Raw genomic sequence first — 26,364 nt, 5'->3', positions numbered from 1 at the left:
TTTAATTTTTGAAGCAAAGAAACATGTATTTACTGATAAATTGTGTGAAAACTCTGGGGGTTTATGCTCAGGGGAGATCTACACAAGGTTACCAATTCATGTCAGAAAAGATATGTAGTGTCTTAAAACTTTAATAAAGATATGTGTAAAAAAAAAAAAAAAAATCCATGAATATACAAGAGAACAGCTGTAGAATAGCTGTCCACTGTAGTGACCAGTATGCATGAAAGGGTTAAATACCACAGGGGTATATAATAGGATTGGAGGGATACTGGGAGTATATTGTGGAGAACAGATGGAAAGTATGAGTGCATGAGAACATCGGCGTGTATGTGTGAACAGATTCAGATTTATGCTATTTTTATTTATTTTTATTTATCATTTATTTATATTATGGCAGTGGTTCCCAACCTTTTTTGGCTCATGACCCCATTTTAACATCACAAATTTCTAGCGACCCCAGAACAGAGACATTTTTTTGCTAAAATCAATTTGTTTTTGATCATGTAATAGTTTGCTATACTATATTGCAAATAAACGTTAATTTTAGACGACATTGAGTCTGTGTAATGTATATTATTATGGACGGAGGCAGTAAATCCAGGTGTAGATTACTGCACAAAGGGAGAATTTTATTTTCCTTGGTCAGGATATGTACAGTCAGTCCAGCTTGGATTTACAAGGCAAATTAATACTGAACAAACAAGAACTGAAACTATGAATTATGAAAGAGCTGCAGCATCTGAAACCGACCACAATGAACATTTGATAGATAAACAGAACCACAGTGTTTCAGTTTCAGACTTATAGTTTGTCATGTCTTTTATGTACAGGGTGGGGAAGCAAAATGTACAATATTTTGAGGCAGGGATTGAAAGACAGTGTATGACCAATTAGTTTATTGAAAGTCATGAGAATTTATTTGCCACAAGAAAATTGACATAATGGAAAATGTTTTTATTCTATGTGTCCTCCTTCTTTCTCAATAACTGCCTTCACACGCTTCCTGAAACTTGCGCAAGTGTTCCTCAAATATTCGGGTGACAACTTCTCCCATTCTTCTTTAATAGTATCTTCCAGACTTTCTCATAATAGTTTTGCTCATAGTCATTCTCTTCTTGACATTATAAACAGTCTTTATGGACACTCCAACTATTTTTGAAATCTCCTTTGGTGTGACGAGTGCATTCAGCAAATCACACACTCTTTGACGTTTGCTTTCCTGATTACTCATATGGGCAAAAGTTTCTGAAAAGGTATGGATAATAGTGTTAGGTATGATTATGACATCAATAAATGTTTGGTTTTAAAACAACTGATGTAGTGCCTGCTGAGAAAAAACAACTAAATGTTCATTGTAAATTTTGCTTCCCCACCCAATAGATAGATAGATAGATAGATAGATAGATAGATACTTTATTCATCCCATTGGGAAATTTACAGGTTCTATCAGTATCCACAAGTGAAAAAACAAACAGTAGTAAAAAACACTAACTTTCCATGTATTGTGATTGTCTCTGTCAACTCACCATATATTGTTTTATTAGTATGTTTTTCTTCTTCTTTTTTTTTTTTTTTTATCAATTACCAGAAATTTCAGGTGATCCCATTTGAATCCCGACCCCAAGGTTGAAAAACACTGTATTATGGAGATAAAGAATGTTTATCTATTGTCTGCCTTACACTCCGGAGCAAAAGGTGGCGGTAATGCACCATTAAACTGGATCCCACCTGCCGTAAAACACGAAGAAGAAAAAGGCGGGGCTTCCGGAACTACAACCCCCCGCTGCACTGTGATTGGTTGAATCAGTTGACGGTCATATCAACGTCTCACAAGAGGGAATTTTTCAAATCGACGCGGCTGAGTCCAACAGTACCGACAATGCAGAGACCCGGGTAAGAATGACACAGCTTAGCTTTTACTCCACAAACAGACAATTTGACAAACAGACATTCTGTAGCCTCCTAGACATTAAATGTAGGGCTAACGAGGCGACTGTTGGCTAACGCAGATGAGCTGAGTGCAGACAGCTAGCTTTGCTGTCGCAGTGATCCGCTTTTCAATAAGGAGACACTTCACGGATTTTACAGACACCAGTACAATTTCTAAAACCACCAGTTAGCTTTGTAACGTAATGTACATCTGTGCTTACGTTAATCACTCCGTTTGTTTAAAATATCAGTGTATCACAACAGTGGTTCACCTTTTATAGATACGTAGCCGAACGCTACGCCTAAGTTGATGAGCGTAACTGTTACGTTGGCGTAAGACTGACCGAACACATACCTGTGTGTTAGACATGTCTCACCTTTACGCAGTTTAGGTTGCTTTGTATGATGACTAAAATTTGCTTAGAGGTTTTATTTCTGTATTTGTGCATAAGAAATCAATATAAGTGAATCCCCAAAGGAACTTTGTGTTAAATGCAAGTTATGCAAATGGACAGGATTTCAGTTCTGTTCAACATGTTGATGGTCATATGAACTATGTTTTCAGCTCAAAAATGTCCAATTTCATCACAATTAATGCTATATTTTCATGTCACAAATGGCCAAGTTATATTTGAACTGAATTTACCTGAAAAACAAATATTCTATTCTTTTAGATTCCCCAATTTTTCTTACCAGATTATATACTACATATCACATGTTTTATTGTTACAGGTTTTTACAGTTTTCTAATAATGAGCATTTTTATAAATAAATAACAATTCTATATTGTTATTTACTCTTTAGTATGATGATAAACTATACAATAAATAATTCTGATCCTAGTTTTTGCACAGGAATCATTTGTGGAAACGGTGACATGGCTGCCGAGCATCAGTATGATGGGATCCACAACAACCATGTCACATCCGTCCACTGCCACATTTTGTGTTTTTGTGTCAGCTGTTATTGTTTTAGATCCACAATACTAACATTTATGAATAAGAGGAGAATTAGCAATAGTAAGTCTATAAGTTTATTCCTAATAAAGTACTGGTACTGACCAGATCATTATGGGTAATGTCACGTCCGTCCTCCAGCAAAAGTTTTCACATACATGTGCTATTCAAAATCCAATATTTCTGAAAATCTAGCTTCCACTGTCAAATAATATCAGTAGTCTGTGCACAAATGGATTAGCATTATGTCAACACAGTTCTATGCATTTCTTACAACTTTTTTTTTTTTTTTTGATGAAAATGGCCACTCATGTGACCCCCTAAGGAAATTTTTGCCACTGTGTGTTGTTAGACATGTCTCACCTTAATGCAGTTTAGTTTGCTTTGCCTAAATAAAACCTGTCGTGGCATATTTAAGCCCAACAATTCAAAAACACTGAAGACCTTATGTTGACTTGTATTGTCTTCTGTTTCTATTCTCTTTGGAAACTAACTCTAACATTAGTTACACTTCAGACAGATGTCTACTAGCTATATGTTTCTGTTGCACAATGGTATTCAATTCCTGACAAGATAAAGAAAAAAAACAATGCCATTTAATGTGGCAGTGGTTTGTCCTTATGATAACCCTTTTGTCAGGATCAGACCTATGGTTTACTCTTTCTTCTCTGTGATGACCCATGAGAAGACTCCCTAAAACGAATGACACCAGATGACAGTAGTTGTTCTGGTAGGCTCCCCTCCGCTCTGAGCCCTAAACCGAATGAGGTGGGGTGAAGTTACGCAGGAATAAAGCAGAAGGACAAAGAAGTTGGGGTGTAGAACACACCCCAACCCCCTCCCACCCCTGTCTCGCAGAAATGCCCTTAAATTTGATCTAAATTAGGTACACGTTTGTAACCCGAATGACAGAAGAATAAACAGGACAAGGGACCGGTCATTGTACAGACCACAAGGACTGCTGTCATTCTTCGTTGTAGGAGTCCCCACATGAGCTTAGATCGAAGTGTTTGTCAAGGTCTATGTGAAGTTGGTCCCATATACAAAATGTAAACCTAAATCACACATTATTTCTCCATGCTTGTTCATCCCACGTATTTCTTGTACTTTTGGCCTTGGGTTCTTGCTCATGTGGTGGAACGAGTCTCTTAAAATTAATGCTAAACCAAATTATCATTTTAATCTAGTAGTATTTTGCAGCCCTCCTCTTCCTGTCAAAATTTGTCAGTTTGGTTGCGCACAAAGAGAGGGCTATAAAGGCACGCTATTCTTTTTTCTGGAAAATATTACTGTTCAGTCAAACTTGGATCAACCCAGTGTAACATTGTTTTTAAAAAGTAACTCCTAACCTGTGCAACGAACATAGATTTTCTTCTGGCTGAATCATTCTGCAAACCTTCAGTCAGATGTACACTCTTTGTGAATGATGTAGATTGTGTGTGGCTTTGTTACTTTCAGGAAGGGCAAGACTCCTCGGAGGCCTGGCCCAAAGAAGGGATCCAATGTTGAGAAGGATCCTGTTGGAGTAAGTAATCATTCTTTAGGTTAATTCAGAATTAGGGATGTAACGATTACCAGTATATCAATAAACCGCGGTAAAATTGCACATGGTTAGTGTTACCGTTTAAGTTCTAATTATCATGATAACTGTGTTTGATTACCACACTTTTAGGGGAAAAACCCTTTGTAAAGATCTGCTTTTATGTCAAATATTTGTGTATAGTTTTAATTTATCACAATTTTAATTTTCTATATCTAATATTTGGAACCAATATTCACTTTTAAAGTCTTTGAAAAGGTTTGTTAAGCATCTTTGTGTTATTTATGCAATAAATTATATACATTTTTCTAATTGTATTTTATATATTTTTTGGTGTGTTTTTTGTCCTTTTGTGTTTTTATAGTAGGTTAAAGTGAAAAAAAAAATAGACAGATATCGATGAAGTTGTGCTGAAAAAAAAAAAACAGATACCAAACATGGGTATAGTAAACATTTGTTTATATAGTATATAAAGGCAAAATCAAAAGGACTGAAAAACGGCCAAAATAGGCTCAGAAGGTACATTGTACCGATTATTTTATTTGTTTTTTTTTTTGTTTGTTTTTTTTCCCAAAATACAACTTGGTTAAATTATTTCAGTGTGTATTAGTACTTTTTGAACATTTTGAGCACAATTTCAGCAATACCGTGATAATAATAATAACCATGATAGTTTTGGTCACAATAACCATGATGTGAAATTTTCATAGCGTTACATCCCTATTCAGAATAATGGAAACACACAAAGCTCTGGTATCAGCTGTGAATAAGTCACTCCTTTCACGTCTCTGGGTTTTAATTCAGTGACATATGTTTACATTCTGTGCTTGCAGTAGAATTTAAAATATTTAATTCTCCTTTGGAAGGTATACTGTCGGATACGTCCACTTGGGACAGAGGATCAGGAATGTTGTGTTGAAATGATCAGTAACTCCACTATTCAGCTACATGCTCCTGATGGTCTTAAAGCGAATCGCAATGGAGAATTCAAGGAGGTAAATATTCTGGCCTGTTTGCTCTGTGTAAGGCAAATTGACCATCAAATAGAGACACTTAACGCATAAAAACAGACTTTGCATTTATTCTCCCCTTTTAACGCATTTCCCTTAACATGTGATCCTACTTCTTTAGATGCAGTACTCCTTTAAAAAAGTATTTGGTATTAATACCACTCAAATGGAGCTGTTTGAGGACATTGGCAGGCCTCTAGTGGAAGATCTCATTCACAGCAAAAATGGTAAGTAAACCAAAAGGTGTTTTAAGTTATGACTTATAGTGTGTACAATACAGAATTGCACACAGAAAGATAAAGTGATAAAAAGGGATTTAATCTTTTTTAGCAATTCGGTACAATTGCAACCATGGATTATGTCAGGTTTTGGAGGATGTTTTCAGCACTGTCTGATGATTATTACTCTGTAGAATCAATTATTATTAGTCCTGCTGCCCTCTGTGTAAGGTGGTTATACCATTGTGTCTTGTTAAAAGGTCTGCTGTTTACATATGGTGTTACTGGAAGTGGTAAAACCTACACCATGACCGGCTCACCTGGAGAAGGCGGACTCCTCCCCCGTTCTTTAGACTTACTCTTCAACAGTATCGGCCCCTTTCAGGCTAAGAGATTTGTAAGATCTTTCACTAATATTTTGTACATCTACAAAAATGGTCTTTCTGAGCAGGAGTGGGGTATTGACACATGTTTTTCCATTCATTTCATCAGGTATTTAAGCCAGATGACAAAAATGGGATGGAGATCCAGAGTCAAGTTGATGCTCTCCTGGAAAGACAGAAGCGAGACAGTCAGCAGTCTGTGCCTAGGACACCGTCCTCCAGGTGGCGATGACTTATTCCACAAATTATGTTAACAGCACTGTGAGAATAAAAGGGTTCAAGGGTTCGTTTAATATTTTGAATATTTTTCTCTATGCCTTTGCTTTGTTAGGTTGAAGGCTGACCCAGAGTTTGCAGACATGATTAGTCCAGAGGAGGCATGTAAATGTGACAATGTGGATGACGACTGTTGTTACAGTGTTTTTGTATCCTACATTGAAATCTACAACAACTATATTTACGACCTCCTTGAAGATGCTCCATTCGATCCCATCAGACCTAAGTAAGACAATTTCAGCTCACTCTCTTTTTGAAGCCAAACTATGTTGATTGTTGTTTGTTTGAAGTTTACATGTATCCTTGTTATTTGTGCTGCCTTTCATAAAAGGTGGTTTATCTGTTACACAGCTACATATCCTGTACAGCTACCGTATAATGTTCACTCTATTTTGCACTAGTCGTTATGCATTATCTGCAGTCACTAGTATCTGTTTTCCGTATACTTGCACATTCGCTGACAGATGTTTTTGTTCTCTAGTTGTGTGTTGAAGATGTACTTTTAAACCCTGTTTTCATTAGGTGGCTTGGCGGAGGCACACCTGTACGGAACAATGAGTTCATGTATGTGGACTATAAAAACACACAGTACTCCGTTTTAGTTTTTTTTAGTCCTGACTTGGCTGTAGCTAATTTTTTTTCTAGGTCATCATCAGTGTATTCCATCTCATTAATCCAAAACCCTGTAAATAGCATACAGTTTACGGCATAGCTTAGTGGCTTTGTGTTTGGTGGCTGTCTTTGCCTGTTGATGGTTTTTCCACATTTGCTCCTTGCTGTTGCTGTAAGTATAAAGAGGATTAGCAATGTCCTTGAATGGCTCGAGCTTGTCTGCAAACCCCAGTATGCATGTGTCTGTACCCCTGAATGTGTTTGTATGTTTCCTTAAATATTCAGGGTTCCCACACATCCTGGAAAACTTGGAAAATGATTTAACAAGTTTCCAGTCATGGAAAACATATGAAAAATGAGGAAAAAAAAAACCAAAACGGTCAAATGTCCTGGAAACGAAGTTATCCTGGAAAATTATTTATTCTCCCCCTGCCTTGTGACCTTGTTTGCCTAAACTGAGATGAAACGAAGGAAATTGTTTTTCAGAGATTTATTGAAAATATACAAATATTTTTAGAGGAAGTGCAGGAGAGAAAGTAAGAGAGAAGAGAAAGTTGAATTGGGAATTGTCCAGTTGAACGTTGTAACTCAAGTTTGTCAGGCTAATGATGTGCTATGCTGTGATCTGTGGGTATGTTTGCATTTTTCTATGATACATTTGTCATAATTATTTTTCATAGATAAATTATAGCTATAGACTACACATCAAATGTCTGACTAAAAAACATAGAAACAATCTGGGTAAATGCAAGTCACAACTGTAGAAAAGAACACTTTCAAACAATGAGGGGTACGGGGGAATGCATTAGAGTATGACAAAACTCGTCTCTGTACTGGCTGAAAATGTCCTGGAAAATAATTTCAGGGAAAGAGTGGGAACCCTGATATTACATTATTCAATGTTGACGCTGGCTAACAATAAATATGTCATTTAGTTTCTAACACATTATACCTTACATTGTGTTTGTTGATTCATTTCATTGACTCTTTCCAGACCACCTCAATCAAAGCTTTTACGTGAGGATCAGAATCATAACATGTACGTGGCTGGGTGCATGGAAGTTGAGGTCAAATCTACTGAGGAGGCATTTGAAGTCTTTTGGAAGGGTGAGTGGTAATAATGCAAGTATTGTTTTTTATTTTAAAGCAAAGAGCCTACATCACAGTGGGTGGTGGTTGCCTCCACTACTATGCATTGTGTGTGTGTGTTGGCACTAACAGTGTGTTACTGCTGCCAGTCATGTGTTATCCACTGTGTTTCCTTGTGCTATTCTATACATTGGATTTCAGTTCAGTTGTGTCCTGAATTCAGTTCATTAGAAAAGGGAAAAGTTCAAGCACGCACATGATTTTCTTCAACCTTGTATCAACAGAGAAAGAGAGCTCTGGATTTTTTTTTTTTTTTTTGCATGTCTCTTACACATTTTTGTACAGTCTAGACCAGGGGTGTCCAAACTTTTTTTAAAGAGGGCCAGATCTGATAATGTGGACATTGCCAGGGGCCAGTGGTCCCTTCGGAAATTTTTTAAACAGTAAAAATTACATATAAATGCGCTGTTCTACAACAATTTTATTTTCATTGTCACAATATCATTTTTTTAAATGGCAATATAACCAAATCTAAGCCACTCAGGTGTGAACAAATTTAAAAAAAATAAATAAATACATTTCTGCCTTCCTTTCACATCTGGAGTCACATAACATAGAACAAACTGTATGGAGTATCTTAAACATCCAAGCTGATAAAAATCTTAACCCCACATTCATTTTAAACATGACTTATATGAGTAATCATTACTCATATATTACTCAGTAATGCAAAGTCTGTTAACATTTAAGATGAAAACATATGACTCTTACTCTTGTCTTTCACAAAATCATTCAGAAAGTAATATTTTGTGTCACATCTACAAGTACATAACACCAGCAATTATAGGCAACTAACCTGGCAACTTGGTAGCCTGCCTTGGTGGTGAATTCACTGAACTCAGAGGTTCAAATGAAGAGTCACTGTTGAGTTTAAAGCAGCTTGAATTTGCTTCATTTTTTCGGAACTCTCACTCCCTGCTAGCTTGTCGTATGCGTTAGCATGTTTTGTCTGCTAGTGTCTCTTTACATTGAATTCCTTAAACAAGGCAACAGTCTCTTGACAAATTAGGCAAACACAATCGCCTTGATTTTCAGTGAAAAAAAATTGTAATTCCCATCTCTCCTGGAAGCAGCGGCCCTCACTGTCAACTTTCATTTTTTTATTTACAGGCGCCATGGTTAGAAATTAGCAAAAAGGGTTCACGGCAAAGTCACAGAGCCAGATAGAGTAAGAGTGGTGCTGCCACCATGAGGTGAAAGGAGAAACTGCATTTTGAACCTTTTATGATTCATGTACTCTGTTCAACGGTCCAAGCGGGCCATAAATAATACATTCTAAAACCCAAGCTGTGGGCCGTATAAAATCTGACCGCGGGCCGTGATTGGCCCCCGGGCCGGACTTTGGACATGCCTGGTCTAGACATATCAGGCAACTGTGAAAGGTGTCAGTTACTATAAATTAATTAATTCTTAATATAAATTACTAAGTTACTATTACAAAACCTTGAAAAAAAAACAAACAAACCCAGTGTAAGTAATATACACATACATGTTAAACGTTGTATTCACATTTAAGTTTTAGTACAGACTGGAAAAGACTGATAAGTATTTCACAGTAGAACAACTTTACCAAACCCAAGATATTTACCAATAGCTTCATTTATGCAAATTAAATTATGCAAATTTTAGGATTTTTTTTTTTACCACATGAATTAATAGGATTATAAATGACCATTTTATCCATTTAAAGAAATCCAATTAAACATTTAGTTTAGAACTCAATTTTAACTCTCCATTCTTACTTATTAAATTAATGGATTGACTATTAACACTTTAACCCATGTATAAAAAAAAAAAATCATCAATAAAGTGCACATATAAAACTCCATACAAAAATCTGAGTGTCCGTGAAGGCAGCATTAGCGCAACAGCGACAGAGCAACAGGCAGCAACAGATAGCACAGGACACAATCTCCAACAGCTCATGATCAGTAGTGCTTTGAAGCTTATCGGCTGTCTCTTCAGGGTTTAAGTGAACACCCGCTTCTGCACAGAGCTTAGTCATGAGTCCGTGTCATATTTACAGCGATCTCAAGCTTGCATTCCTGCCATGGCGTCCTCTCATCTCAAGGTGCATACATGAACAAATGAAGCGACCGTCATTTAAAGGGGTCCAGTTGCGTGTGCACCTGATTGTCAATTAATTCCACCTGTGTTAAGCAGGGGAAAAGCGGGGTGATGGGCAGTTCGCCGCAACAATGTCTGATGTCACTTTGACTATAATCAGTCATTCTGTATGTATTATTGTTGTGAACTTCTTGACCTCTCACATGAATAAATTACTTTCTCTTCTATTTTCTATATGATTCTCTACTCAGTGATGCTTAACGCATGTCCACAGTCCCCCATCTCAGACTGATCATCGCTCCTCTGGGGTCTTAAAAGTCTTGAATTTACAAATCTGTATTTAATCCCTTTAAAAAGTCTTTAAAAGGTATTAAATTTGATATGGTAGGTCTTAGTTTATGTTGTAATAAACTTGTTGGCTGTATTGTGTTTAAATGTGTCTGGTAAGTGTCCAAGCTGCAAAGAAAGTAACGTTAGTCGATTCGCTTCCAACCCGAAAATTTATACTGAAGTTAGGAACTAATTATGGCTAACTTTGCTGCCCCTGATGAGAAATGACTCTGGGCGTTGGAGTAAATATATACATTTTCCTAAATTCTAGGAGTCACATTTTTGCCAGTATGGCCATGAAATAGGCTGTGAAATGGGCATTAAATTGTGTGCTAAGTAGCCTTAAAAAGGTCTTAAATTTACCTTGTCGAAACCTGTAGGAACCCTGTGTGAGGTTCCTCTAGGCACAAAAAACAAATAAAACAGCTGCCATCCACAGTGCAGATGAGCTGTGTTTCATGACCTATAGCACCCGTCACATGCAACAGTTGCACATCAACCTCCAGTCTTGTTTTAAAAGGCTTTCTTTGTATTTGGCCATTTTATAGTTGCTGCATTTCTTAGATTGAAATGTTATCTTTTTGTGCCCTTGTCAGGACAAAAGAAAAGAAGGATTGCCAATACTCAGCTGAACCGTGAATCCAGCCGCTCACACAGTGTGTTCACTGTGAAGTTGGCTCAGGCTCCACTCGATGCTGATGGGGACCACATTCTGCAGGTGTGATGTAACACATGCCAAACACACTGTGACAAGAAGTTGTCTCTTGAATGATTTCAGTGTTGTGATGCTTATACTTCATTGCTGACTTGCAGGACAAAAACCAGGTGACTGTGAGCCAGCTGTGTCTAGTTGACCTGGCAGGCAGCGAACGCACCAGCAGAACCAGAGCAGAGGGAAGCAGACTCCGTGAAGCAGGTTGGTACATCTGTGACTGTGGGGTTCTCTCTAAAGTCAACAGAGGCGTTTCATCTTTTAATAATGTGCTGATGTCAAATGTCTTATTTACAGGTAACATTAACCAGTCTTTGATGACACTGCGCACCTGTATAGAGGTCCTGCGTGAGAACCAGATGTATGGAACAAATAAGGTTGGAGTTTTTATTGTGTGGTCATAACATAACTATATGATCTTTTTTTTTTTTTTTAAGTAAAATGCATTAAAATACACTGAACAAAAATATAAACGCACCACTTTTGTTTTTGCTCCCATTTTTCATGAGCTGAACTCAAAGATCTAAAACTTTTTCTGTGTACACACAAGGTTTATTTCTCTCAAATATTGTTCACAAATCTGTCTAAATTTGTGTTAGTGAACACTTCTTTGCTGAGATAATCCATCCACCTCACAGGTGTGGCATATCAAGATGCTGATTAGACAGCATGATTTTTGCACAGGTGTGCCTTAGGCTGGCCACAATAAAAGGCCACTCCAACATGTGCAGTTTTATCACACAGCACAATACCACAGACGTCACAAGTTTTGAGGGAATATGCAATTGGCATGCTGACTTCAGGAATCTCCACCAGAGCTTTTGCCTGTGAATTGAATGTTCATTTCTCTGCCATAAGCCATCTCCAAAGCTGTTTCAGAGAATTCATGAAGAAGACTGTGCGAGGAAAATGGTGGTCACACCAAATACTGACTGGTTTTCTGACCCCCCTGGACCACCCAATACAGTAAAAGTGCACATTTTAGAGTGGCCTTTTATTGTGGCCAGCCTAAGTCACACCTGTGCAATAATCCTGCTGTCTAATCAGCATCTTGATATGCCACAGCTGTGAGGTGGATGGATTATCTCAGCAAAGGACAAAGGAGAAGTGCTCACTAACACAGATTTAGACAAATTTATGAACAATATTTGAGAGAAATAGGCCTTTTGTGTACATAGAAAAAGTTTTAGATCTTTGAGTTCAGCTCATGAAAAATGGGAGCAAAAACAAAAGTGGTGCATTTATATTTTTGTTCAGTGTATTTTAATGCAATTAAATAATCTTAAATTGTTTTTACCTTCTATAACATATTGATAAGTGGCTTCTCCAGCCGGTACAGTCTGACAGATACGTTGTTCTTCTAGATGGTCCCATACAGGGACTCAAAGGTGACGCATCTGTTCAAAAACTACTTTGATGGGGAGGGAAAAGTCAGGATGATTGTGTGTGTCAATCCAAAGGCTGATGATTATGAAGAATCCTCGGTAAGTCATTGACTTTGTTAATGAAACCTTCATCAGACTTTGTTTACTTTGACAGCAGAGAATGGAAACGTAGTGTGTGTGTGTTTGTGCTGCAGCTGGTGATGCGCTTTGCAGAAATGGCCCAGGAGGTAGAGGTGGCGCGTCCAGTTGACCGGCCGATCTGTGCCCTCGCTGCAGGACGTAGACACAGAAACCAGGCCTTCAGGGATGAACTGTCACGTCGCTTGGAAGAGCGAGGAAACTCCAATAATGCCGGTAATCAATGTACCCACCAGGTGCTATCTTAAAGCCTCATTTCTGTCATGGAGCCATTGTTTTAATGCCATGTCAGTAACTCTGCATGTTCTATATACTCTGATTCTTACCGTAGAAGACCCAGGTCTGCTAAACCAGCTCATTGAAAGTCTTCCACCCATCCCTCGTTGTGAACTTGTTGACCCAGCAGATGATCAAACGCTGCCTAACCTCATTGAGGTTCTGGAAAGAAGACATCATATCCGGCAGATGATAACAGAGCAGTTCAACCAAACTGGTACATGTGTCAAGTCTCAAGTTGATTTAGTCTAATCAAATTTTTCAGTAATGCCATATGATTGAATACCAAAACTCCGTGTCACTATGGCTTGAAGGGAAGGGATTGTTTTTTTTTCTTTTTTATTTTCTTTGTTTAAGCCTCCACCTCTCACTCATTTCTTTAACTACAGCCTTTTAGTAAGATGTTAAAATCATTAGATCCCACTCCCATTCTCCATGTAGAGCTCTGCAGCAACTTTTGAAATAAAGTTTGAAAATAGACAGTTCACATACTTATACTGATGTGTTTCTGTTACAGCCAATATGCTAAGGTCCAAGCTTCAGCAGTTTGACAGTCAGATCGGTACAAGGGAGACATTCATCCAGAATCAGCAAAGCAAAATAAGTGAGAAAGACAAAGTCATCCTCAATCAGAGAAGTGAGATAGACCGACTGGAGAAAAAGTCTAAAACACTGGAGTATAAGGTACATCAGCAACTTCTACACTTTGTGTAAAATATTGTAAAACAGGCATATTAAAGTAAGAACATGTAACCTCTCCTCCCTAAATGAGGGAAAATGAAGTTAAAGAGTCGTCATCTTCTTCAGATTGACATCCTTCAGAAGACAACTGACATGTATGAGCAGGACAAACGCTCACTTCAGTTGGAGCTGGAGACTCGGGAACAAAGGCTCCAGAAGGAGCTTTCAGAGAGGAGGCGCATGGAGCAGCGCATGCAGGGCATGGTCACTGACACGAAACTCAAGTGGGAGAAGGAGTGTGTGAGTAGAAGAATATTTCATGTTGATTCTATCAATATATGCTTTAGGTAGTTTTTATTAGCCATACAAGCTTCCCAGTAACTTACTTTTGTATTTGGCATAGGGTCTAGACCAGGGGTCACCAACCCTGGTCCTCGAGGGCTACTACCCTGCATGTTTTAGATGTATCCCTCTTCCAGCACACCTGACGGTCATTATCAAGCTTCTGCAGAGCTTGATGATTGGCTTATCATTTGAATCAGGTGTGTTGGAAGAGGGATACATCTGAAACATGCAGGATAGTAGCCCTCGAGGACCAGGGTTGGTGACCCCTGGTCTAGACATTGGCTCACAGTGCCATTGAAGCTGCTGCAGACATTATAAAAACAGGTTTGAAGTCAATATAAAAAATTCAATGTAATGAAAAATGAAGCCTGTGTGATATGAATAAGAGCTGTGATGTGCAATCACATTGTTCAGTTTTGTGATTAAGGATGGGAATCGAGAACCGGTTCTTTTTGAGAACCGGATCCCAGTAGCTCGATTCCTTGGAATCGTTTGCCTGCCTGCTTAACGATTCTGCTTATCGATTCCGCCTTCATGGCGCATGCGCGATGACGTCATGCGTATGCTGCATTGTTTTGGTCAGAACGTAGCCAACATGGTGTTGAGGCAGAAACGGTCTAAAAAGACGACACCAGGGTCACTTGTAACACTGTCAAAGCTTCCATTTCTTCTAAAATGTGGAATCCCTCCAATCTGCTCAAACATTTGTCCACAGCATGTGAATCATTTAAAGGAATTTCATGTATTTGATTCACTACTTAATGACGCGTGTGAATGTAGCGGCAGAGTGAACGCTGGGCCCGGTTCCGATGCGGGCAACAAACATCGTACCCCCTAAAATACAAGTTTCTGAAGGTAGGGAAAAGGAAATGAGGTTTGATGTAGTGGAAATGCCACAATAGAGGAATTAGTAAAGAGTCTGTAGTTTCACTTTTGCTGTACCCCCCCCCAAACCGGGCCCGGCGTCATCTGGTATTATTGTTTGTACATACAGTATATGGTATATTTTCTGTGCAGAGATGCAAATATAAAAAACAGTTAATGCAAACACACCCGTTTGTACTCTTTTATTCCTTCACCCAATGCGAAACGATAAGAGAATCGATAAGGAATCGGATCGATAAGCAAAATCGATAATGGAATCAGAATCATTAAATTCTTATTGATTTCCATCCCTATTTGTAATGATCATATAACTTGTAAATTATAATTTTTTACTACGAGTTCTTCTAATGTGTGATTGGCTGTTTTTTTTTCTCTATTGTTTTTATAGTTATTGTTATCATTTTGTATTCCTTTTCACACCTCGGCCAACTTCTGGCCAAAGGGGTGTTGTAATCGTTTTGTCGTCTGTCCATTCAATGACATCATTGCATCATCTGAAGAATGGTTTGAGAGATCTGCACCAAATTTATACTGTGGATGCATCTTGGCATGGAGCAGAAGAATACTGAAAATCAGTTACCTTGACCTGTTTTTTCAAGGTGAAATGGCCTTGTGCAGTTATAATATCCAAGTACTTTCAAATATAAATGTGTATGTATTAAGTTTTACAATCTAATCTAAATTATAGGGCAGTAATTTTCAACAGAATCTTACAGTATGTTTGGCCAAGGGATATTATAAGTGTTATATTTTTATTTTCTAGTTCTTATATATGTATATTTGGTGTTGTGCTGCTACTGGAACCTTAATTTCCAGAGGGCTCCGCCAAAGGGATCAATACAGTTCTACCTAATCTAATCTAGATATACTAATATTTTTAAGTTTGTGTTTAAACTATACAGATCCTATATCTTCCTGCTTAGAACTCTGCAAACTTGTACTGTGAACTTGAACAGCATATGTACACTGGATAAGCAAATGTAACTTAAAATGCTTTTATTTAACAAACTTAACATGAAACCCTAACAGATGCATAGAATATTAGTTTATAGATATCACTATAGCTGTTTATTATTACTATTTATTAAAATTAATTTCTCCTGTTCCCTTTTCTTTTCCTCTGAATGCTACAGCTGTTTGGGATATTTTACATTGTGTCTGTCTTGGGTAACATGTCTCTTCTATTTCAGAACAGTTTCAAACAGCTGAAGTGCTGCTCTTTTCACTACAAAGTCTTTGTTAAACATATATCTGACTCATTCTTTCAGCCTTCATTCTACTTAACCTTGCAGGTCTTCATCTGATGATCCAGTCTGTTGTAAACTGTTAATCTCACATGTTCATGTCATGATGTAAATATGATTTATTAACTTTTGGGGAGTTTATTTAAACATGATCACAAATTGTTGAGCTGTAAAGGTAAATTTGGTATGTGTTTTGTTTTTGGTTTTTGGTTGTTTTTTTTTTTTTTTGGGGGGGGGGGGGGGTTGATAGTAAGTTCTATTTTTTTATTTTTCTGTTTTTTTGTTGTTCTAATTAGGAGAGGCGAGTGAATGCCAAACAATTAGAAATGCAGAATAAGCTGTGGGTGAAAGATGAAAAGTTGAAGCAGCTCAAGGCCATAGTGACGGAGAGCAACAGCAGCTGTTCTGCTGAGCGTCCGCAGAGACCGTCCAGGGAGAGAGACCGAGACCGCAACATGGGCCAGAAGAGATCTGCCTCCCCATCACCAGTGAGTTACACCCCTCCCCTTTAATCAGTGTGGACTTCATCACCCTCTAATCAAACTACTGTTTTGCCTGGACATTTTTGCATGTTACTAACACTGGGACATGAATCAGCTTTTGTATAATATGCTGTTATTTGTTTGTGATAATCTGAAAACTTCCCTAACATTCACAATCATTGCTTTGGGTCCATATATATTTCAGGATTGAGCCAAACCCCTTCACGCCACAATCAAGCAAATGCTAGGGCCATTCAGGATCCACTCCCCTCCTCCTCCCCTTCTTCCTCCTCTTCTTCCTCCTCCACCTTCTTTTCTCCACCTTGTCCCTCCGTGGCCTCTTGCATCTCTGGGTGGGAGCAGAGGTTCCTTGTAGAGTCAAGCAGTCAAGCTAGGAATGTTGGGACTCCCCAGCACAGGAGCCGGACTCCTGCCCCATGCAGGGGCACCAGCAGTGTGGGTCGCAGGAGGGGCCAGCGCTGGGCCCCAGCCACTGAGACCCCAGCCACAAGTCTGGTCCGTGGACTAGACCTAGAGCCAGGCACAAGGGTTAGTGTGTGTGTGTGTGTGTGTTAGGATCGAAATATTAGAAGAAGTATGTATAGTGTTTTCTGCCATGCTGTAGTTGTAAACATTGCTTTAGTAGAACTTTGGCTAGAATATTTGTGTAGTTATGTGTTTATTTAGAATTGCACCTGTAGAGTTTCTGCATCAAGAGACATTAGACTCCAACATAAAACATAGATCTGACTTGCTGGTAAATCTACTGTGCTTGAAGCTTAAGTCTTTTGAGTTATACTATAAATAGTCATAGCATGCTTTTAGTCTTTTCTTTCACTTGTTCTACCTGCTTTTAGTTTTTTTTCTTCCGTAGTTTAGTGTGCTCACACTTAAAGTACAGAAGTTTGTGAAGATGTCTGCATAAAACAGCGTACACTAAGGACTTTAAATGATGATTGTAATCGGAAATATGAGGTTATCAACCCAGGCGTATATGCAAACTCTTCACAAGCTTTGTTATGACTGAGGGCCATTGATGATGAGGGCTGTGTATTGGCAAGAATCTGGCAATACGATACAAATCACAGTAGTAGGATCACGATACAATATATCATGATAGATCATGATACTGTTAAAAATTCAATTTTTGTTTCTTAAATGATTATTTCCTTGAAGAATTGACTTACACCAGAAATCTGCACAAATACTAAACACATTTTTATTTGATCCCAACAGGATCTAATGCTATGTCACAAAATGTTCCTGTGTTCAAACTGAAATTCTGTTTTACAGACATTACAGTTTAAGATCCTGTTCAAACGTTCATATTCTATTAGTTCAGAACTAACGTCAACATTATTTTTGTGCAATCCCAACAAAGGAACTAACATAACTTAATAAAAGAGTGTTAAATAATAATAAATAAAATGTAAACAAAAAAGAAAAATATAAACAAAATATAAACAAAAAAGAAAAACAAAAAACTAAAATGAACCTCCACAATATCTGCATTTGAATAAATATCTAAAAATATCCATACAGTACTTTTTAATATCGATACAGTATTGTGAAATAAAATATTGTGATATATTGCAGAACTGATATTTTCTTACACCCCTATTGATGATGCAGTATAGGTGCGTATGACTTTCATCACCGGTTTTTCATCAAATCTGTAAAACCCAAGTCATAGCCTAAGTATCACAAATCCATACGTCTTTCCCTGATTACTCACCTGAATCTCTTCACTCACAGTGAACACTTTCGAAGTGTACTCCACCATAAACAACCCATTTGTTTACAGAGCCAGTAGGTCACTCGGGCATTTTCGGAAACTTGTCACGACGTGCATTGTGGGAAGTGGAGCTCCACGCAGCTGCAGTAGCAAGAGGCAATGAAGCCATTTCTGTGTTTGTTGCTGTTGTGGCCATAATGCAGCTGTGTGGAGCTCTGCTTCCCACAATGCACGCTGTGACAAGTTTCTGAAAATGTCCTAGTGATCCACTGGCTCTGTTTGTGAACAAATGGATTGTTTATGGTGGAGTACACTTCTAAACTGTTGACCGTGAGGGAAGAGATTCAGGTGTGTAATCAGGGAAATACTTCTGGATTCGTGCTACTTAGGCTATGACCTGGGTTTTACAGATTTGATGAAAAATTGGTGATGAAAGTCATACGCAGCTTTAAGTTCTTTTCATTTCTAGGTTTTACCTCTTCCCACATCTCATCTACATTTGCGTTAATGTTTAAGATGTAATCGAATAACTACCCAAATACTATATTCATATTTTTTTTTCAAAGTACCAGCTCCTTTCACTTCCCACAGGACAAAAAGGGACTATAATTGTTTTTAACTTACCGGCCAATAGGCTGTAAGCTATTGTCGTCATACGGCCTCCGGCGTCATCGTCTGTCGTCGTCCGTTACAAAAATTTCAATTGTCTTCTTCTGTGAAACTACAATTCCAATTGACTTCAAACTTGGTATACAGCTTCTTTATGATGATGTCAACAAAAGTTAGTGAAATTATTTGGATCCGGCTCTGATTCTGGATTTGGTGCGACTTTGAAAAATTTCCCCATTATAAGAGATAGGAAGTGCCGGTAAGCTACAGGGCCATTGGTCCTAGTTTTATGACCTCCTTCTGCTATATTAAATTACACAGCTAATAGGGCAGTGTTTTTCAACCTTGGGGTTGCCTGGAATTTCTGGTAATTGATAAAAATAAAAAATAAAATAAAAATTAGCTACTAATAGGAAATATATGGTGAGTTGAGAGAGACAGTCACAATACCTAAAAGACATGACAAACTGTGAAACTGCAGCACTGTTGTTCTGTTTATCTGTCAGATGTTCATTGTGGTCAGTTTCAGATGCTGCAGCTCTTTCATAATTCATAATTTCAGTTCTTGTTTGTTCAGTATTAATTGTCAGCCTTGTAAATCCAAGCTGGACTGACTGTACATATCCTGACTAAGGAAAATAAAATTCTCACTTTGTGCAGTAATCTACACCTGGATTTACTGCCTCCGTCCATAATAATATACATTATATAGACTAAATGTCGTCTAAAATTAACGTTTATTTGCAACATAGTATAGCAAACTATTACATGATCAACAACAAATTAATTTTAGCCCAAAAATGTCTCTGTTTTGAATGTCTGGGGTCGCCAGAAATTTGTGATGTTAAAATGGGGTCACAAGCCAAAAAAAGGTTGGGAGCCACTGTAATAGGGGATTTAGACCATGTCATGATCCAAGACTCATCTGTTTTTGTGGTCATTTGAAATGGGATGGTAAAAAAAAAAACTGTCTATAACGTGTGTGCAACATCTGCTCCTAAAAACAGTTCTGTTACTGCTTTGCATGGATTTTGGATTTGTTCACTTATTTCATCCCTTGATTTCCATTGCTTTTCATGTTAATTTTCATTAACACTCTAGGTGTCTAACGCACTGTAATGTGGGGGGGGGGAAATGTGTTACTGGAAGAACAGAATATTATTTATAGGTGTATATGTGGAATGCTACAATACTAGACATTATTTTGCTATATTCAAAATTTGGGATAAAAAAAATATATATACATACCATAGGATAGTCCCTGGCTTGCTACAACTTCCAGTACTACATTTATTTTCAATACATGCCTGTGACCTGTAATCATTCTTACGCTAACCCTATCAGACCTCACTGGTGTCACTGTGATTAATTTCCTGGTTTGTGTTTCTTGCACTGGAATAATTAGGCAGCGCCACCAGTTCGTCCGACGCACAGGCGGTCACACTCTTGTGGTGGGGAGAAATGGGTAGACCACAAACCATCCACTAATTTGGACCTAGACACTGTCATGCAGCCAATCCTCCCCAATGCAATCAAGGTGTCGACCCCCAACGAGAAAGCTCTGTCTAAATGCCACAAATATGTGCTTAGACATCAAGAGCTGGCCTCAGACGGGGAGATCGAAACCAAGTTAATCAAGGTAAAAGGACTTAATCACTTCTGTTGGAACTTTTGATGATCTTATTTGTGGCCTGTCTATGACTGGATTAAACGTTAGGATCTAACCTGCACTTTGCTTTTAAGTTTCAGTGGGAATGGTCACTTTATATTGGATTGGTCATTTGTGATTGACATTTGTGATTTTGGTTTTGTTTTTTTTGTGTGTTTTTCTTAGGGTGATGTTTTTAAAACAAGGGGCGGTGGACAAGCCGTTCAGTTTACAGACATTGAGACGCTGAAACAAGAGAACCCAACAGCCCCAAGGTACAGCATTTTGAGGAATGAAGAGTCATGCGTCTTCATTTTTATTAACACTATTATTATGATGCTACATTTTCTGTAAGATGCTCTGTCCATAAAAAATATTTGGAACACCTTAATAATGTGTAGTAAGTACAGGTACATCTCAAAAAATTAGAATATCATGAAAAAGTTCAATATTTTTTGTCGCTTATTTCAGAAAGTGAAACCCATATATTATATCGACTCATTAGACATAGAGTGAAATATTTCAAGCCTTATTTCTTGAAATTTTGATGTTTATGGCTTACAGAGAATGAAAACCCAAAATTCAGTGTCTAAGAAAATTAGAATATTGCATAAAATCAGTGAAAAAAACAAATATTTTAAACAGAAATGTCAGGCTTCTGTAAAGTCTGTTCATTTGTCTGAACTCAGTACTTGGTTGGTTCTGCTTTGACATGAATTACTGCATCAATGCTCCATCAGTCCCAGGAACACCATGGTCATTGAACCAGCTTTGGTTCCTTTGGCAGTGTGGGCAGGTGACAAGTCCTGCTGGAAAATGAAATCAGCATCTGCATAAAGTTTAAAGTCAGCAGAAGGAAGCAGGAAGTGTTCTGAAATGTCCTGGTAGATGGAGGTGTGGGCTGTGGATTTCAGAAAACACACTGGACCAACACCAGCAGAAAACACACTGGACCAACACCAGCAGAAAACACACTGGACCAACACCAGCGCTGACTGTGGACCGTCCACAGTCCTCTCTTCAGATCAAAGTCCATTTTCCATGTCATTTGTAAATCCAGGTCCCAGAGTCTGGAGGACGAGTGGAGAGGAACAGAATCCACACTGAAGTCCAGTGTGAAGTTTACACTGTCAGTGCTGGTGTTGGTCCAGTGTGTTTTCTGCTGGTGTTGTCACCTGCCCACACTGCCAAAGGAACCAAAGCTGGTTCAATGACCATGGTGTTACTGGGACTGATGGAGCATTGATGCAGTAATTCATGTCAAAGCAGAACCAACCAAGTACTGAGTTCAGACAAATGAACAGACTTTACAGAAGCCTGACACTTCTGTTTAAAATATTAGTTTTTTTCACTGATTTTATGCAATATTCAAATTTTCTGAGACACTGAATTTTGGGTTTTCATCCTCTGTAAGCCATAATCATCAAAATTTCAAGAAATAAGGCTTGAAATATTTCACTCTAAAGAGTCAATATAATATGTAGGTTTCACTTTCTGAAATGAGTGGCAAAAAATATTGAACTTTTTCATGATATTCTAATTTTTTGAGATGTACCTGTATAATACATAGGGATGGGAATCGAGAACCGTTTTTTTTTTGTTTGTTTTTTTGTTTTTTTCAAGAACTGGATCCCAGTTGCTTGATTCCTTAGAATCGTTTGCCTGCCTGCTTAACGATTCTGCTTAATGATTCTGCCTTCGTTGCGCATGCACGATGACGTCACGTGTATGCTGCATTGTTTTGGTCAGAACGTAGCCAACATGGTGTTGAGGCAGAAACGGTCTAAACAGACGACACCAGGTCTAGTTGTCTACTGTCAAAGCTTCCATTTCTTCTAAAGGGTGGAATCCCTCCAGTCTGCTCAAACATTCATCCACAGCATGGGATTCATTTGATTCACTACTTTGTGACGCTTGTGAATGTAGCGGCAGAGTGAACACCAGGCCGTCATCTGGGCCCAGTTCCGGTTCCGGTGCGTTCAACAAACGTCGTACCCCCTCAAATACAAGTTTCTGAAGGTAGAGGAAAGGAAATGAGGTGCACAACAACGGGAGACGGGCCGAGTTGAACCAGTTCCATGTAGTGGAAATGTGACAATAGAGGAATTAGTAAAGACTCTGTAGTTTGTCACTGTACCCCCCCACCCCACCCCCCAAACCGGGTCCAGTGTCATCTGTTATTATTTGTACATACTGTATATGTTGTATTTTCTGTGCAGATGGAAATATAAAAGACAGTTAATGCAAACACACCCGTTTGTACTCTTTTATTCCCTCACCCAAAGAGAATCCATAAGGAATTGGATCGATAAGCAAAATCGATAATTGAATCGGAATCGTTAAATTCTTATCGATTCCCATCCCTAGTAATACATGTGTGGTTCTTGCAGAAAGTCTTGACACACACTCTGTAAAACAAAGAGTGAAATGTGTTTTAACATGAAATGCTCTCTAGGACAGTGAAGTGACAAAAGGGGGGTTTTGAAACGGTGAAACTACAGATCTTTGTGTCCATTATATTCAAAAAGGCTCCTTTTTTTTCCAGTCGAAAGAGGCGATCGGGATCTACAGAAGGACCAGCGACTAATGAGGATGTAGAAAATATGGTAAACTTTTCAAGTATTGTAATCTGTATCATTTGTTTGTACAAATGTTTTTCTTTGGAACTGGATCATTTCATTATATATGTGCAGTTAATTGCAGTTTTCAATCTTGTCCTCAACAGGCTCCAGTACCGAGCTCAAGTTCAGCCAATGTGTATCAAAAGTAAGCAAACTGCCAGTGTGTGTGTGTGTGTGTGTGTACTGTTCACCAGGGGTCTTTACAGAGCAGGTTGAACGCACTCTGAACTCTAGGTTGACTGAGTTTTTGGTTCCATAACAGTCAGTTCAATTTGTTCATTGTGAGTTAAGCATGCGCTGAGTGAATGGGGAAAAAAAATCAAGAAGCAAATGTCCAATCGGCCATTTAGTCATTGTTTATCATGGATTTTCTTATTTGAATATAAATGCGTGGCTGCTATAGTTATTCAGTCGTAACTTCAGCATTAGCACAAAGAAAACAAGTGTTCAGAGGACGCAAACCTCCGCCAAGCACCCCGTGCATGTGTGGATCGACTATTTCTGTTTAAATTCAACAGTTTCCAGGTTGTTCCGTACAGCAGAAAAAGCTGAAGCTTGGTACCAGTCATGTGTATGTCAAATTATATTAGATTCCAATCAATATTTGTTGAGTTCTAATTTTAAATGTGTGGTAAATGGGGTTTTCAATGTTAAATGGAAATGTCCACATTCCACAGTGGATGTGGACAGTTTTGTGCCAGATACAAGGTATTGTTCTAAGCTACAGGTGGATCCAATTGGAGGCTAAACGGAGTCGTTTTGAATTTTTGATGAATTTTGGAAAATTGCTCAATGATGACAGATAGGAAAATTGTAGATGTTGTGACCTTGAACTTTGGCCTACTTGGCCCAAAATTGAATGGGTTGGTCCCAGGGCCTAGGCCTATCTGTGGGTACAATTTGGGAAAGATGGGTGGAATAGTTTTCCCCTAAAGTTGCTAACAAACACACAAAGCAAAGTGATCACAATACCTGCTGGTGGAGGTAACAACAATAAATTATATAGAGCCCCCCAAACCACATACAGATAGGAAATGATTTCACTAATTTTCATATAGTATACATGCATACGGTGTATATATAATGCTGTGAATCTAAAGAGCCATCACTTATTAAATCTGTCACATATTTGAGCTCCTACCTGTGATTATACATCTGTGCTGATTTTCTTCAGTCTGTAAACAGTCCACAGAAGGTGCAGGAGTCTTATTTCCACTCACATCTCTTAAATTACAATAGACTGAAACATGATTATTAGGGCTGTGGATCAGCAAGAATCTGGCAGTGCAATACAAATCACAATACTAGGATGACGATACGATATACAGTCTACTCTCGTTAAACCGCTCGCCGTTATACCGCCATTTCCGCTTATCGCCATCCGCCAGCCCAGTTCCATGCACAAACAACACTTATACCATTGATTTCCCGTCCGCTATACCGCCAGCGGCGCGGCGCGGCACCTCCAAGGTGCGCCGCCGTGGCACCTCCGAGGTGCGGCTCCCAGTGTTGTCTTTTCCGTGGAAACCGGGTCGAAATGGCTCTTTGAGTGTTAAAGGTTGCCGATCCCTGCCTTACAACATAACAGAATCAAGATTTATTTAGAAACGCAATTAGAACGGGTTAACGGAGGCAGCATAGACATCATATAGTAAAGACATGCACATTATGGACGCAACCCGTTGTAACGCCATTTTCGCTATACCGCCAATTTGGCCGTGAACGGAAGTTGGCAGTATAACGAGAGTAGACTGTATTATGATACTGTTAAAAAGGCAATTTGTTTGTTTCTTTTTTAAAAATGATTATTTCCTGGAAGGATTGAATTATAGCAGAAATCTGCACAAATACTAAACACATTTTATTTGAAAAAAAGTGCTTTTAGGATGCTTCAAATAACCATTATTTAATAAAACAGTGTTAAATAATAATAAATAAGATATAAAATATAAAGACAAACAAAAATGAACCTCCGCCATATCTGCATCTGAATAAATACCTAAAAATATCGATACAGTACTTTTTAATATTGATACAGTATCGTGAGATGAAATATCGCGATATACTGCAGAACTGATATTTTCTAACACCCCTAATGATTATGGCATTTTGCTAAATTATACACAAAAAAATCACATACTGACACTTTGTAATGGTGATAAATTGTGTAATAAAAGCACAAGTGTGAAACTAATATCTTTAAAAGGGATACAAAATAAAGCTGAAGAAATGAAGCGATATGTCAGATACCAAACTTAGGTTTAAAGAAAACCACAAATGAAGAGGTTCGCTTCAGAGTCTGTTGCCACGGTAACTGACTGTTTTACCTCAGTCTGAAATGGAAAACCCAGTCTTCCTACTCTCAGGATCAAAAGTCTGCTAAATCCACTTTCTGAAACTGAAATAATTTTAATTTGTTCTTTTTTTTTTTTCCAGACGCAGGAAGTTTTAAACGGCGGCACACTGAAGTCCTTTTTTTCTTTTTTCTAAAAACAGAAGATTTTTCTTGTGTTTCGGAACAATGAAGGGAACACGATGTAAACTATGCATCTTTTTGACCATTTGAGCATTTTTGTGTAATGTTTTTAAATATGTGTAAATCATTAGTGTAATTATAATTCATTCACAGGCAAAACAACACTGATAATACAGTGTTGAATGTTTCAGTTGTAATTTTTGAATTTTTTTTTTTTTTTTTTTCCTTTTTACTACCAGAAGTAGATATGGGCATATTTGAATCCAAAGCTTTTCACTGCCTTTCATCACCATCCAAAGATCAGAACAATAGTACTTTTAGAAAATGCTGTATTTAAAAAACAAAAAATTCTGTTGCTTGGTTTTTCAATCAGATGTTATTCATTTACTGGTCATTATATGAAGTAATTACAAAAAACACAATCCATTTGTTTGAGCAAGAATTAGCTTGTGTAGAACAGAGTGTAAATATAAAGCTGTTCAGTAGTGGCCTTTAAGAGCTAACTGTCTGGTGTTGGAACAAGTTAGATGTACAGCCTGTTCTTTTTCAGATTAAATAAATTCAAACAAAAAGTCTGATTCTTTATTTCACACTTGACTTCATGAGCTATTTTCATCCAAAATATATTCATAATGAAGTTATGGGATGAGTTCT

General features: G+C 38.0%; 1 protein-coding gene across 2 annotated transcripts; it reads left to right on the top strand.

The window, feature by feature from the left end:
• The first annotated feature begins 1,844 nt into the window (after positions 1-1,844).
• On the top strand, positions 1,845-26,364 carry LOC115417152 (kinesin-like protein KIF23). 2 transcript variants are annotated; one of them, XM_030131159.1, is made up of 23 exons: positions 1,845-1,896; positions 4,347-4,413; positions 5,295-5,423; positions 5,560-5,665; positions 5,917-6,053; positions 6,149-6,261; positions 6,371-6,541; positions 6,838-6,879; positions 7,922-8,034; positions 11,070-11,191; positions 11,287-11,389; positions 11,483-11,562; positions 12,550-12,669; positions 12,765-12,924; positions 13,040-13,201; positions 13,502-13,668; positions 13,792-13,965; positions 16,436-16,627; positions 20,371-20,604; positions 20,800-20,888; positions 23,159-23,219; positions 23,339-23,379; positions 25,671-26,364. In XM_030131159.1, exons 1-23 carry the CDS (start codon positions 1,883-1,885, stop codon positions 25,684-25,686), a joined length of 2,613 nt encoding a protein of 870 aa, XP_029987019.1. In that variant the 5' UTR covers positions 1,845-1,882; the 3' UTR covers positions 25,687-26,364. The 2 variants fall into 2 exon arrangements, with proteins under 2 accessions (XP_029987019.1, XP_029987020.1); XM_030131160.1 differs by lacking the exon at positions 6,838-6,879.

Source organism: Sphaeramia orbicularis, chromosome 3 (genome assembly GCF_902148855.1).
Source record: "Sphaeramia orbicularis chromosome 3, fSphaOr1.1, whole genome shotgun sequence".
Lineage (NCBI taxonomy): Eukaryota > Metazoa > Chordata > Actinopteri > Kurtiformes > Apogonidae > Sphaeramia > Sphaeramia orbicularis.
This window is presented reverse-complemented; position numbering and strand designations above follow the sequence as displayed.

Excerpts from the sequence above, each read along its gene's own strand:
- LOC115417152 (XM_030131159.1), top strand. Across the intron at positions 12,670-12,764 it reads ATGATTATGAAGAATCCTCG|CTGGTGATGCGCTTTGCAGA; the intron begins GTAAGTCATTGA and ends TTTGTGCTGCAG. Across the intron at positions 20,889-23,158 it reads GAGAACCCAACAGCCCCAAG|TCGAAAGAGGCGATCGGGAT; the intron begins GTACAGCATTTT and ends TTTTTTTTCCAG.